The sequence below is a fragment of the Caretta caretta genome, chromosome 2 (assembly GCF_965140235.1).
Source record: "Caretta caretta isolate rCarCar2 chromosome 2, rCarCar1.hap1, whole genome shotgun sequence".
NCBI classification, from domain to species: Eukaryota; Metazoa; Chordata; order Testudines; family Cheloniidae; genus Caretta; species Caretta caretta.
The window spans coordinates 155,155,172-155,171,029 of NC_134207.1; the positions used below are offsets into that span (position 1 = coordinate 155,155,172).

The following is a 15,858-nucleotide window of genomic DNA, read 5'->3' on the forward strand; positions in this document are numbered from 1 at the left end:
TCATCATGGATTACATCATGCATTTGCATGTGTTATGAGCAGCAGGTAGGTTTTCCACCACCAGCTAACCTGACTGCCCACTCCACGAGAGCACCAGCATCAGCATTGCTGGCTCATGTCCCTATTCAGGACATTTTCAGAGTGGTGACTTGGTCATCATTGCATACGTTTTCTACTCATTATGCCATTACTGAACTGGCTAGGGATGATGCCAGTTTCGGTCGAGAACTCCGATCTCACCATCCTATGCTACTGCTTGGGAGTCAACTACAGTGGAATGGGCATGTGCAAGCACTTGAAGAAACAATGGTTACTAACCTTTCCATAACTGTTGTTCTTTGAGATGTGTTGGACGTGTCCATTCCATAACCCACCCTCCTACCCCTCTTTTGGAGTTGGCCAGAAGGAAGGAACTGAGGGTCTGCGGGATCAGCCGGACCCTTTATACTGGTGCTATGAGCACATGGCACGAGAGACTGACCTGACAGGTACCACCGAGGGAGAAATTTCAGGCAACTGTGCTTTGGGCGTAAGCACACCTCCAGTGGAAGGTAAGGTTATGGAAAGGCCAGTAACCATTTTTTTGTGTGTGCTGAGGGGATGGGGATAAGTCACATGCAAATTAATTACCAGATTTACAAATATACTCCAGCTGCTCTGGTGAAGCAAACTAGTTTTAAAGCCCAGTTTAACTGGCTAGTGTACAGCCTGCACATACCAGTGAATCTGAACCTAAAAGTTAGTTAAATTTTATAAAATTGATTTGAGGTTGATACTACAGATCTTCAAATCATTAGATATATTACATGGTAGTATTGCCTTTAGGATTCTTATTTAACATAGTATGAAATTTTTAATAATTTAAAGATAAACTACATTAAGATGGAATTTATATTGAATGTATTTATATTGAATAATTTAGGGGTAAAAACAATTATAGCAATGTTTTAATTGTAGTGACACCACGAGACGGAAAATATGGGGAGATGGAATCAATATCTTTAAAAATCAGTTTCTTCTCTTCTGGGACCACAGAAACTATAATGCTTGAATCATAATTGTTCAGGTGATAGTGTGACATCATTACAGAGCAGTGGTACAGAGCAGTGTTTGGTTGCCTCAGTTGTATGTTTACATACTTCAATGAGATTGGAATTTTCTTAAGGCTAATTTTAAACTCTGAATTACCTAGATATGTGTTGCTTGTTTTTGCAATAATTACATCATCAATGTAGTGCTTTTGTCATTAATTATTTGTATGTACCCACAACTTTAATACAATTTTAATGTAGATTTTTGTCTGGGAATTTATGTAGTCCTGTAAATGTACTAGGTACTTTACAATTGGTAAAACACACAGAAGAAACAGAGCGTGAAATGGAATTCCTTCTCTGGTGAGCTTCAATGTAAATTCACAAATATAACGAGTACTGGTGATGGACAAGCAGCTGTATATGGACATAAGGACTGATAGACAAAACTGAACATTGGGCTTTCAGGCTGTGGCGAGGGGAGGACACAGATTAAAATATTACAATTTTAAACATTTTATATATGGGTCATGTTACAAAGTATGATGAGCATCGAATGGGATCTCCGTTGCACTCATCCTTGCTCAGTTTTTTTTTTTTCATTTTTCAGGACTGATATTTTGGTTTCCATACAAACTTATTTGCTGGCTTTTCTTTCCTTTCTCTGCATAAATAGTTGAAGCAGTTTGTTTTACACAGATACAGAAATTGCCTCTAAAATTTAAAGTAGGGATCTGTGATATTTAGTTTTGCTGTACTAGCAGCCAGTGGCTGCTAGGAGTCTCCAAACCTGATATACAGAGAAATATGGTTTCTATGACTGGAAATTTTGTCCAGGCACAAAATAGTATACTATTCATATTTTGTAAAGCTGTACATTGTGAAAAATAGAAGTGTCCCTCAGACTTTTTTTTTTTAACTGAATTACACTCAAAGTTTTGAATGGATGTTTCTTAGCTTTTCCCCTTAACCTACATTTTTGAACTACTTTTTTGTTTTTGGACATTTTCCTTTTTGAACTCAGAACTCATATTTTTATATACTACTTTCAAAATATCAAGTGAGACGTATTAGAATTGTGGAACAACAAACGTTCTGTGGGCACAAATAAAGGAGTTTTTTCAATAGTGCTAATAAAGTAGAACAGCACTTGACTTGCTTTGTGATCCTAACGATTTCATTCCTCCACTATCTCTAGGATTCTCTAAAGAGGAGTTGACTAGCCTTCAGAGCATTAGAGGAAAACCTCACATTAGCCAGACACAGTTTTCATCTGTCCATCTCTACCTGACTGATCTGGACCAATTTTTACACCACTGGGCTGTGACAGAGGTAATACATCAACACTAATTCTAAGTGACAGCCAACAAACTCAGAACTCTCTGTCCCTTTTCCTTATCCCTTGATGTCTAAAGTCCTTTCATGAGTTAAAAAAAGCTCAGAATATTATTGCTGTTAAACGGCAAGACCATTCTGTAGCTCTCAGGCAGTATTTTGGTAAAGCTGCTTAAAAAGGAAGCATGCAGTAATAAAGTGTGTAAAATATTACTTTTCAGAAGAGGGAGTACAGCTTTGGAAAATTCTTAAACACAAATGATTGTGTAAGTGTTGACTGTCAAAAGAGAAGAAATTATTGTAGAACGCTAATTTTGAAAGATTTTTTGGGAGCACATTTCGCTGTTAATTAAATAGCACCCTTATTAAAGTTGAGTCATATTAAGCTGATATTGAGAGTACTTGGATATAATTTCTTATGCTTATTCACTCAGTTTACTGAAATGAGTAGCCTTCCTGTGACACTGTGAATTCAGTGCCTGTCTATAGGACCATACAAATTTGAAACTTGGCTTTATTGCTGGTTCTAGAAAGATCTGCAGTCACCAAATTTTATTTTAAACTAGTGAACTGTGTGGTGTGATTTATCTGTCTTTTATTACATGGCTACCACATAACATAACTTCTTTGTATGATAAAAATATAACTGAATTTGTTTGATGAAATGCAAACAGAGACTGAAAGTATTTAACAAACGTTAGTGACATGGACACTGCAGTTTTGATCCACCCACTGAACAATGAGGTTGGAGTGCTATGACAAGAGAAATGCTTCTTGGACAACTGCTGTAATTAGGAATTTAATATTGTTTATGTAGTCTTTCAAGTAATCTTTTTTTAAAGAAAGAAGACATATTTTAGACTGTTCTGTTTGCTGTAATCAGACCTACAGCATAATTAAACCTACAGTGTAATTCATAGTCTTACTGGTGACCATATTTACTGTGGTAGAACACTGATAGTCTAGAGTCTGTCTGTACATGTGTATTTATATAGAAGTCTGTTTAAGTATGCACATTATTTACACATACAAAAAATTTACTAGACTAGAAATAATAGTTTATTGTCGATATAAAATCTGGCCTTTGTATCTCTCATGCTAGTCGAGACAACTCAGCTAGGGTAGTTCAGCCTTCCTCAAGGCCTGGGACTCAGCAAGGAGGACTATCGTATTTGAGAGAAGTCTGAAATTCTCCAAGGTTCCTTGGTCTCATACATCTCTTGATGGAAAGCTCCAAGTTCTTTTTCAGGTTCTCAAATGGATAATGGTCCCTTAGCAAGAAGTTGAGTATCTTCTCCGACTTACTCCTCTCAGAAAGAATATTTGGGCTCAGGAGCGCCCATCTGCATTTCCTCTCTAATTGCATGTCAGACAGAGACTTGAGGTCCCCCACAAGGGCTAAACTCTGAAAGTGAGCACTGTCTAGGAAGCGTAAATTATTCCCAGACAGGCACAAAAATCCACAAATACCATAAAAACCAAAGAAGAGTGAAAAGACATTCCAGAGTCTCATCTTCTTCTGTTATCTTCCCCAAGGAAGGGGAACTCTGTATTTTGGGTTATAACTCTTAGCTGGAGAAATGAGAAGTTTTTCCCTACAGACATGTTTGAGAGCTTGGGAAGAAATGTAGTAGTCTCCATTGGGGTCCAGCCAGATACAAAGGAGAAGCAGGCTAAAGCCAAGGGAAAATACCTTCCCTCCAAAACCAGGGCTGAATTTTCACTCCTCCATTAAGGGAGAATAAGAGAATCCTGATAAGGGAAAATATTTGAATTGGAAAGCCATGAAATATTTTATATGGTCTTGGATCCTAAATATTCCCTCTTTATGCTCCCCAAGCTTAGTACGATAGTTTTGGTGTGGTTTTTACTGTGGTATTGGACTTCCCCAAAGACCCTGCAGATAGAAAAATTGAGTTACCCTCAAATGAGCGTTCAAAACTTCATCTTCAGTCCTCATAGCTCACTAACAATCATGTTTCACTAGATCCATGATGTCTTGATTCAGTGACCTATAAAGCTGCAGCTGACAGAACCATGATGAGCTGAAGTCAAAGCAAAAGAAAATCTCTCTGGTTAATGAGTCTGTAGTGGATAGATTCATGCATTCTATGTGTTTGGCAGAAAATTCAATGGCAGGAAACCAAGTATAGCAGACAGCAGATAATCTAAACAAATCCTCTGTGTCTCAGATTCATTGGGGAAATCTTGCTGGAAAGAAGATTAATAAGGTGGTGGCTGACATGGATAAATAGAGAGGATTCACTCTCTACCACAGCAAAGCCTAAGATAGACTATATACCACAGAGGTATCAGAGAAGAACTTTTTTTGTTCCAGGGGTAAAGTCTCAGCCTGGAGCATCAGAAGGAAGTAGACCAGTGATCATAGGAAAATAGATACTCTGTATTGCAGATGGCTGTCAGCTTTTCTGTGTTCTTCCTTCCTCACTTCCACTACTTCCAAAGATGAAAAAGGAGGAAGTGACTTATTTTATCCTATGGCTGAAATTGACAAAGAAGTTCTTGGTACGTGTACCTAGTGGAACTGTCACAGAGGTCTTTGCTCCATCTTTCCAGCAGGCAGGATTTCCTATCACTGGGTCCACTCCTGGCACAGAATTACGTGAGTCTGAGTATTGAGCCACAAGCCCTAACTAAGATGGTAGGTCACCACGAAGCTATCAGAGTTCCTCAGAACAGCATGTAGATGTGAACCAGCGGTTTGACCTTTCTTTCCTACTTGGGATCTCTCAGTTCTTTCATTGGATGGCCTCTGATCCGGCTGTAGTAACATTGTCAAGAAGTCTCTGAAATATCTCTGCTATTGGCACAAGTCGTCTTATTCCATCCATAGGGACAAGATCATTCTGTGTGCTCCAGTACCATTCATTACCAAGATAAACTCTTCCTTTAAATACATCACAGGAGATCATGCTGTATACTACTGAAAACATATATTGGGCTATGTACGACTAAAAACATATATTCATCAAATTCATCATCACTGTCATCTCCATACAAGGCAGGCTGCTGGCCGAATATTTTCAGGGTGGTGAGCATCTTGTCTTCGCACGTGAACATTTGTTTAGCTGAAGGATTGATTTGGGAGCATATGGTATTTCACGTATAACTGGTGTGATCAGTACATCCTCCAAGACCCATCCATGCCTGATAGGGGAAGGTGTAGTTCTGGATGTGCTTGATCATCCCCATTCCATTGCCTGATAATTTGTTTTCCTAGAAGCAGGCCGACAGACAGAAAAACTGCTACCTACAAGGGGTGCATTTATACCTGCTATCAAGAACACAGATATCAACGTAGCTCTGCAGATGTTATAATGTTGCTCTTCAAATGGTCAACTCAGCTTGTGAACGCCTCCAGTGCATTTATGAACTCCTTTAGTGACTGTGTCAGCCATTCTGAGCATCTTCAGAGCGAGGAGACAGCCTTTGGAGGCTGAATCAAATACCTTCCAGTAAGATAATTTGGTCTTTCTAGCCAGCCTTCTGGGTAATGTCACATCCTGAAAAGGCATGGAAACCTGGCAGTGTGGTGGCTTTTAATGGTCTGAGTGATAGGAACACATCCTGAGGGATGTTCAATGATTGTTCCCCAGCAGCAAGCACAAAAACAGAATCTTGCGGTTGCATCTTACAGAGAGAGCTAGAACATCTGTGTCTTGTACAATAAGTCTTGTTTAGTAGCACCTTTCTCTATGGCATTGATGGCATGCAAGATAATTTCAGTGTCAGCCTCATCATAGGAACTATGAAGAAATTCCACTGAACAGAGTGAGGTGGCATTCATTACGCCATGTGACAACTAAATTATTTGAGGAATTCTTTGCATGCTGGAATATTTTTGCTGCAGGGCATGCAGTTAACTTGTCCTTCGTGTGAATATGAGACACTAGCTTCTTCATTGTGACACTGGAGATATATGTGGAGTCAATGGTTATTAATTGGACAGGTGCAATAGCACGGAATCTCTTCTTTCTGGTAATATTTTCAATTGATTCTTCTGTGTATGTATCGGACACAAGGCGGACTTGGTCATAGGTCTGCTATTTTCTCTGTAGCCTCCTAATGAAATGTTCAGCTGACCCTTGGCAAGTGTTAATAGTTTCTGGTTTTCTGAGAGCTTGTACCTCAACTTTACTATCTATGATTGCTATGCTAAAAGGCCTCTGCTGCTCAATTAATCAGAGGTTCTGGCTTAGGAAGACCATGCAAGATGTGCATCTGTGTTCTTTTTGCCTTGCATGTATGCATTGTTTCATTGCATTCGAACATCGATCATGGTACCATGGAGAACTTGTACTTTCCCAGAGTCTCACATAGACCAACATCACACTGAGATCTGGACACAATCAGGAGATGAGCCAACAATAACCCGTCTGTGGTTGGCTCAGTAATAGTCCCTTCCACCATCACTCTGACTTTCTTCTTTGCATTTGAGCACAGCTTTAGTGTGTTCTTTTTCATTGGAGCCAATAAATTGACGGAGCTTTGGATAATTTAAGTTTTGTAGGCTTCGTACAAGTCGTGAGCCAAAGTATCTGTTCAACTGACATCTAAGAGTGACTGCTTCATACAGTTCCTTACCTGTCTCACATGCTGAATCTATGCTTAATGGATGCCTCGACATTTCTGCCATACTGCAGAAGAAGCAGGGGTTCTTCTCAAATCACATGCCATGGGACCTAGTATAGGGCAAGTCTCACTCACAGCTGGCACTTTGTCCGAGTATCTTCAACTTTTTCCTGATGCTAGATGTACTTCCTCTCCAATGCTAAATTCAGGTTATGGGTGCACTTCTTATAGCATATAACGTGCCACCGAGCATTGTGTTTAACCAAGTCCTCCGCGGTGGTGTTCTCCAAAGATGCAGCTACTAGTCAGTACTCTTCATCTCCCCTTTGATGTCTAAAAATGATCAAGACCAAAGTGAAAACAGGGATTTTGCAATACATTATTTGGGATTGTAATTAATTATGTTATGTAATGTATGTTACGTAAATATGTACATACTATTTGCGGATGGATTCCAGTAATTTCTGGCTGGATGCTGATATCTTAACTAGTGCCTTATTACAACTCTTTTGGCATAATACACAAAGCTGATAATCAATACCACTGAACCACTTATTTTTTTGCCAATGATGGCATATCAACTTGAAGCACTCCTTCCATTTAAAGTAATCTGAAACATTAAAAAAATTAATCAGTTATGTTATGAGTAGGGCTCTACCAATTTCACGGTCATAGGATTTTTAAAATTGTAAATTTCATGACTTCACATATATAAATCTGAAATTTCATGGTGGTGTAATTGTAGGGGTCCTGACCCAAAAAGGAGTTGAGTGTGTGTGTGTGGGGGGGGTCGCAAGGTTATTGTAGGGGGATTTGCGGTACTGCTACCTTTATTTCTGCGCTGCTGCTAGTGGCGGCGCTGCCTTCAGAGCTGGGCAGCGGGAGAGTGGTAGCTGCTGGCAGGGAGGCCAACTGTAAAGGCAGAGCCAGTGCCAGCAGCCGCACAGAAGTAAGGATGCCATGGTATTGTTACCCTTTCTTCCATGCTGCTGCTGCTGGCGGGGGGCTGCCTTCAGAGCGGGGCATCTGGCCAACAGCTGCCGCTCTCCAAGCACTCAGCTCTGAATGCAGCACAGAAGCAAGGGTGGCAATATCACAACCCCTCTAAAATAACCTTGTGACCCCCTCTGCAACTCCCTTTTGGGTCAGGACCCCCAGTTTGAGAAACGCTGGTCTCCCCTGTGAAATCTGTATAGTATCGGGTAAAAGCACACAAAAGACCAGATTTCACGGTCTGTGACGCTTTTTTCATGGCCGTGAATTTGGTAGGGCCTTAGTTATGAGCATTAATTGATAACACAGTACTGTCAATTGAGGGCCATAATTTAGCTTTGTGATGGCTGCATGTTTGACATGCCTGTGTTAAAGTATAATTTAAAAAATTGATATGTAAACATTTTCTCAAATAAGTACATAATTGTTCTAGGTTTGTCATGTTTGGTATCATTGTGTTGATGGGAGAAAGGGCTTTCGAATGATACCCAATTTGACCCATTTCCGACAACATTGTATTATCAACATTTCCACCAACTGGGGAACTTGGAGCTGTTGAGGGGATCAGTAAGTCCCCACTGCTGTGCCAGAGAGGGTGACACATTTGAAATTATGATTCTGTACTTTTTTATGCATCAGATGACACTTCCCTTACCTATCGTTAATTTGCCCATGGAATCACACATGCTCCCAGACAGACACTTTTTATCCTCCTGACCTGTTTGGACATACAGTATAAGGAGATCTGGCCTTTCTGCTACTAGCTTACAGTGCTGGGCATTCATTGGTGCAATCAGAGATACAGACTATTCATTAAAACTAAGATGAAAAAGAGAAGCTAGTGTTTAAATATATACATACCTGAGATTTAGCAGGAGAAACCTATCACATCTAAATAAGGCTCACTTGTCTAAAGAAAAAAAGATAATTTGGGGGTTGGGTAGTGAACTAGACTGCATTATCTTGTAACCATTAGCTTTGGTTGCATGTGGTCATGAATAATAAGTGGAAGATTGGATAGATGTACTTTCCAAAAGGTAGCTCTTCTGAATGGTTTATAACAAAACACATTTTGGGAATTGTTTTGGTCCCCCTAATTTTTTTAACGTTTCTGCATAGAAGGATTATTAAATACTCCTAGGATGCTAGAAGTACAAAGCCAAATAAGTTTTAACAATTTACTTACTAATTTAAGGAACAACATACAAGAAAGCCAGTGTTTTTTTAAAAAGATGCCATTTTGTGTAAATGTTAATATTAATCTTCATACTTGGTCATGAGAGATTAAATATAAATGCAGGAATCTTCGCCCATTTTATTGAGCAGCTAACACTTACAATGACCACTGCCACTTATTAGAGCCAATTATTTAAGATTGTACCCCTGTGACTAAAACTGATGAGATTCCTGAATAAACTGTTGCAGCTTAAAGCAAGAAGAACTTCCGTTTTCATTCATTTTAACTGGTCATATGGTCATGTGCATGTCAGTAATACTGTTCCACTACTCTGTAAGTGAATTGACCTGTCAGTGTCAAATGAAATAGTAATAACAGAAATGAGCAGTTTAACAAATGAAACAATGTGCATGTGATAATTTTTGTTGCTATGAATTTAATGTCTGACTGTGTGGCCTCTGAAAATTTTAGAAAAAATGCAATTTACCACTTTTTAATTCTTCTTAAAGTCTGGATTCCAGAGTAGCAGTCTTGTTTGTCCTATACCAGGCATGGCCAAACTTACTGACCCTCTGAGCCGTGTACAATAATCTTCAGAAGTTGGAGAGCCATGAAACACACACAGCCTGCCCCACAGGGTGGTGCCCCACAGGGTGGTGCCCCACCTCCCCCGCCCGCACGGGGCTGAAGCCCCAAGCCGCAGTGTGCCCCCTTGTGAGGCTGAATCCTCAAACTCCCTCCAGTCTGGTAGGCGGAGAATGTGCAGGGCATGGGGGGGTTCAGCGAGTTGCACTTTAAGTGTAAAAGAGCTGCATGTGGCTTGTGAGCTGCTGTTTGGACACACCTGTCCTATACAGTACATTTAATGACCTGTGGGAAGGAGTAGGCAAAAAAGAGTGTAAATTTAGAGGACATAACTTTGGGGAACCCATCCAGTGTCAAAAGTGTGAATAGACTGAATCCAGAAATCGTGGAAGAAAATGGAGACACTTATTGCATAAGGTACTTTTGCATGTAATACAAAAAAGTGTAGTGATGAGATCACCTTTTAAAAGATGGAAACAGCCTAGTCCTTAAATGGTCACAAGGTGGAAAACATTGATCAAGAAAAGGATCCAGGAGTTGAAGTTGACAAACTTTAAAAAGTAATAAGTGGTAGCTGTTCAGAAACTGAACACTGATGTGACTAAACTTATTGAGGGAGCAAAAAAAAGCAAAATTGATCATATTACCATAAAAAGGGCTATAGAAACTATAGTTGGACTGCTCACTGAATGAGACCCAAAATAGTGAGGGCATTGAAGAATCACATACTGTCTAGAAGAGGTGATAAAGCAAGGATGATAAAGAATCTCTGAGATGGTAACATAGGATGGGAAAAGTACATTGCTATTTTAAGGAGTGTAACTTTGGATTTACATCCTTGCAAAATCTTGATTTCTATGCTTTACCTCATTCCAAATCCAGATTTCAAAATTAGAGTTGAGAGATTGTTGTCATGTGGCAGATCACCATCTGACCTGGGTTGTTAGTTGCTGAACTGCAGACTGATCAGAAAGTCAGTAACTGAAATTTCCAATGCTGGCTGCTAATCAGCTTGCAGAGCAATGGCCCTTGACTGACCAGTGACCGCTGAGTGATACCACAACAGAGTTTGCTTATGTTCCTGCCATATAGCCTTGTAAGTATAGTTTTTTAAAACTTACTATGAACTCTTAGTTAAGCAATGTGATGAAACATGAATTGAAAATGTTGCTGATGCATGTCAGCTGTTTTGAATTAGAAATAAAAATGTATTTTTATTTTAGTCTCTTTAAGAAACAACTTAACATAAACCTTTCATTTTTATGTAGAATATCCAAAATTTAAGCTTACAAATAAAATAAACACTTTTACCTTAAAAAAAATTTGCTGTGGCTATGAAAGCCAAAGAAATGAGGAGGAGCCTCAACGTACACAAAACACTCATTCAAAAATGTAGTGAATTAAATATTTTATCTTGATTCTACTGTTCCCTTTTTGTAAGAAAATATAAATGCTGATTTCTTCTTCTTTTTTCCTACGAAAAACTGTAACAGGGCTTTGGGGCTTATTCATGTGTCCCAGGGCTTCTGTTATGATCCTTTGAAATTGGGAGCCTTAGTCACATTTGTGCTCCTATCATGTGCTATGAATTCAGGAATCTAGGAAATTGAGTGTCTTTTCCTGCCTATTAGGAAAGAGGGCAGAAGGAGAGACCCAGGGTCAGAAGAAGATCTGTGAGGAATTGGGGCTGTTTACATCGTCATGTGTAAGACTTGAAAGAGAGACAGCTTCAGGGAGCTGGAACTAGTTGGGGGAAGCCTTGGCTATGTAGGGCTGGGGAGCCCGGGAAAGAAGAGCTTTAATGACCATTAACCCCGTGAGTGAAAGGCTAACATGAGACACTGAGACTGTTTTGGGTTGTTTTGGTTTTGAATTTTGTTAATAGAGAGAGCTTTGAAAAAAGAACTAGAACAGTGCTGTCATTTGGGGTGTGATTTCACCTTCTTCCAGGTGGCACATCAGCCACAAGAGAGAGAGTAAGTTTAGCCATGCTTTCTGGGTATAAGTAGCTTTAGAAAAAATAATTCATCGCTAAAAAAAAATAAAGATATTCTAAATAGGCCTTATGTGTCATACATTTAGGCCAGGAAACCTTTCTACATTTGTCCCCTAGCCCATGGTTGGTTATTTAGTTCTAATTTTTAGTATAAGTTGAACCTTAACAATGTTTTAGAATTACTCTAAATCCTTAGATGTACATTACAATGTAGTGTGTAAATGTGTGTCACACTGTGCATGTATTTTTTTCAGTAATTTGTAACTAAATCACATAGCTGTTCTTCTTTTCTAATATATTGGACTGTAATTTCAGCCCCACCATTTTTCCTTCTTATTCCCATTCTGAATAATCTGCTCCTGCAGACTGCATTTATCCTGTGCCCTCTTTCTGTGTAGGTGTGGGGTTTTTTGTTGGTTTGTTTTTGTTGGTTTTTTAAACTCTGCTCTGTGGATGCTTTTTCTGGAGGAATTGAATCCGGAATGTTTTTCATATCATGCTCTGTGAGCTTAGCCAAGCCATAACAATAAAGATCTCTTGTTGTAAGCAGCTTCTCCAACAACTCAGACCACTGTTAATATTGCCCTGTCAAATCTGTTTACTTCAGAGAGAGGAAGCAGCACCTGACAGGAGAGTACATTGTCTGGTAAGGTATGGTGCTCCGGGGGATGCTGGCTTAGCTTTAGAAGGCAAGCTTCATTGCCTGCCCCATCACCTGAAAATTTCTCATTTTCTTCACTCTGCAGAAACGTGATACTGGATAGAATTCTGCTTGCAACACAGTCACCCCGCATAGTATCTTGGGAATTAAGAGCACTATAGCCTGTCCCATTTAGTTACCAATATTTGAAAAGGATGTTACCATAAATTGAAAATAATTATTGGTTTAGTTCCTGAAGTCTTTGTATTTCTTATTCTGTTTTATAATAAAATAATTTCTCTCCTTCCCTTATTCTGTCCCACATTCAACTTTAGTTTTTATTTGTATAAAGAATACATTGAGCTAAATTCTCTTCTGGTGTGACTCCATTTAGTGGACAGTGAAGAATTTGGTCCACTGCTTTTTCTTCATATTTGTGTAGTCTCTGCATGCTCACATATGTTTGTCGGGGTGGGAGAAAGATGTGCATATCTTTATTTCTCTGAAGAGAAAAACTCTGCGGTATAATTAAGATTGAAATAATATGCTGACTTCCAGAAAGGAGTTACTGGTACATAATTTCCTTTGAGGGGTGGAAGTGGAGTAAAAGAAAAGGTGAGGGATGTTCTGGATGTTGGATGTTCTGAAGAGCGAAAGGGGACTGGAATAATGATGAGCTGCCACAGTTCAAGTGGGTTTCATGTCAAAGGTCTGATGGGTCACTTGTAAATGGGGGGGGAGGAAATGTTTGGGTTGTAGGGCCTGCGAATGGACTGAAAGAAAGGAAGGGATAAGAAGAAAACGGGAGGGTTTGAAATAATAGGAAATTAATAAAATAGTAATTTGTATTATGAACCCTTTCCTAATTTTAAGTCTTTCACTTATATCAGTGGTTAAAAACTGGGGAAATGCTGAACAAAAATACATGGTATATTGAATAAAAATAATAAAATGTTAATAATGTAAAACTTTTAAAAAAAAAAAAAGTGTGCTTCTCCATACCTTTATCTCCTCCCCTCTGTGTGTGTATTGCGTGTTTAGAGCCTGATCCTACCAAGTTGCATTTGAGTAACTTTACTTATATAGGTAATCATTTTGAAGTCAGTGGGACTAACTCACAAGAATAAAATTGGTCACAGGCATAAGTGTTTGCGGGACAGAACCCTTAGGTTGTATGCTTTTTGAGTCAGGAATCTGTTGTATTATGGCCAGTACTTAGTAATTTTTTAGCTGCTAAATAAATAAATAACTACAAAAAGATAAAACTCTCCTCCCAGATCATCTTTTCATTGTGTCCCTTCTAGCCAGAAGGGCTCAGAATGAGACTGAGCTCATTTCAGTCTGAGTTCTCTCTCTCTCTCTCTCTCTTACCCTATCTTTTGTCTTTGGAGGTTCAGCTTCTCACACATGAAGTACTGTATACAGGATGATAAGATCTGCCAGCAGTCTCCCTGGTTCGGACTGCAGTTATGACAGGTTTTTCACATTGGAGTAGGGGGAATTCAGGCTGCGAAGTAATGCATGCAACTGCTTGGAGGTAGAAAAGTGCACTTAATCAGCCAGAGCAGATGGGCATACAATTTGCCCCTTCATTCAAGGTCTGAAGGGCAAAGGAGGGATAATCGAATTGTACATGGCCAGCATTCTGGAATACAGAATATCAGTATTCACTAGCTAACAGTCTCGAGATTGTCAGAATCATCCTGAATTTCTGCCCTCAGTTCTGGGGTCCAGCCCGCTACCTCTCTCTGTCTTCTGCTGGAAAGGTTTCTTCTGTGGTTCTGACCTCCAGCCTGCAGGGACTGTTCTTGGGGCTACCTTTCCTGCTCTTCTTTTTTTCCACTTCCCATTATTTGGCTTCCTTGCTCTCTGGTAGTAGCAGACTAGAAGTGGAAGACAGTCCACAATGGGGGATGGAGGGATTCACCAGCCTGCAGCAGCAATAGTGAGTTTTCAGAATGTGATATTTTAATGATGTGGCTCTGCTTAACATAAGAGGTAGTCAAGCTGCTAGAATGTTGAGCATTGGTTTGAAAATATGCCACTGAATGCTTTGTGTATCCTCCATTGTGCTTATGGTTATTTCCAATATGTAAAATCATCCTTCTGTATAGCTTAGGCTTAATTTATTCAGGTGGCCATTTGATCAAAATAAAAAGTTAACTCACAACAAAATGCTTTTCTTGAAGCTTAATTTTTATACCAGTTTAAAATGTACAGACTTTTTTCTGTGTCCATTCACTTCTATAATATTCTGAAACAAAATTGCTCTGGCTTTGGTCCAAGGGCAATTTGTTATGAGTGTGCTAAAAATGTGATAAATGCTAATTAAATGTAAAATAATGATTCTGCTGTGACGTTCTAGCATGGAAATTAAACACTATGCAAACCCTTGCCTAAGGAAAATAAATTGTAAGAAAATATACTAATTTTGAAGTGATAATTAAGTTTTCTTTGCTGTTCATTTCCATGTCTAACCAAATTTGAGTTTCACTTTTATAACAGACATTTATTATTGGACAGACATTTCAAACAAGATTTAATTTATATTAATGAAAATAATTTCCATTATTGCTTTAGAAATATGAAAATAGAATTGGACACACAGAATGTTTGTTTTGGTTGAAGGTAAGGAGGATTCAAAGAGAATTGGAAAAAATAACTTCTAGAGAACAACATAGCACTGGTAATTAAACACCCTACTATTCAGCACTATGTTGCTGTTAACTTGCAGCTCTGGGTTCTTCCATCGTTGGCTGGGAAGAACTAAATTTATGGTGGGAGGTATTCTGTCAATTTGGGGTTCAATGAAAATACCTTTCTGGACTGACAACACCCTGTCTCTAAGCTGGTGCCAGGAGAGAAGCTCAGATCTTTATTTTCACCAAGTGGTTCATCCAGGATCTGCTGGGTTTAAGAAGTGGGGTTTGTTTGGCAGTGGGCCTTGTTAGCTTGCCAGTTAGGTCTTTAATAATATGTTGATAGGCTTGGCAGAATTCAACTTTAAATTTTTTAGTAATATTGTTTATTTTTAAGCATTTTTTCTATTTTTAAAAAATGGGGGAATGTATAAGAGCAGACAATAGGGGAGGTCAGACAATTATTTAATGACAGTAGATGATGAAATTCAAAAAGTTAAAGCTTTATAACCATTAAAACACAATTGTCAAAATCACATGTCAAAATCTACAAGGTAAATATCTTGAAATGAAACATGAGTGCTCAAGCAGTAATTTTTCTTTCTTTGCCTATCTGTAATTTTCAGTTTTTATTGATATAAATATTTTTCATTGGGGGGGTGTGTGTGTGGAGAAATCGACATTTACTGACATTTACCAATAAAAATCCTTCCAAGCTTAGCTGTTGACCTTGCATGGGTGTAGCTGGAGAGGAAGCTGAGTGATCAGCCAGGGTGCTTCCAAGTAGGAACTTCAACAGAGAAAGCTTGGAATTTGGCTTTTGGTATTTTGGATTATTTATGTTTTTGTTTGACATAGGGGGTGGCTAT

The 15,858-nt window shown here is 38.9% G+C and overlaps 1 protein-coding gene across 4 annotated transcripts in view; it reads left to right on the forward strand.

Annotated features, from left to right (window-relative positions):
• Positions 1 to 15,858, forward strand: part of TEX10 (testis expressed 10) — a 121,776-nt gene that overhangs the window by 75,604 nt on the left and 30,314 nt on the right. For all 4 annotated transcript variants that reach the window (XM_048839417.2, XM_075125507.1, XM_048839418.2 and 1 more), the window contains one exon: positions 2,230 to 2,363. In XM_048839417.2, coding sequence (XP_048695374.2) covers positions 2,230 to 2,363 — 134 coding nt within the window. The remainder of the gene's footprint in view (positions 1 to 2,229; positions 2,364 to 15,858) is intronic.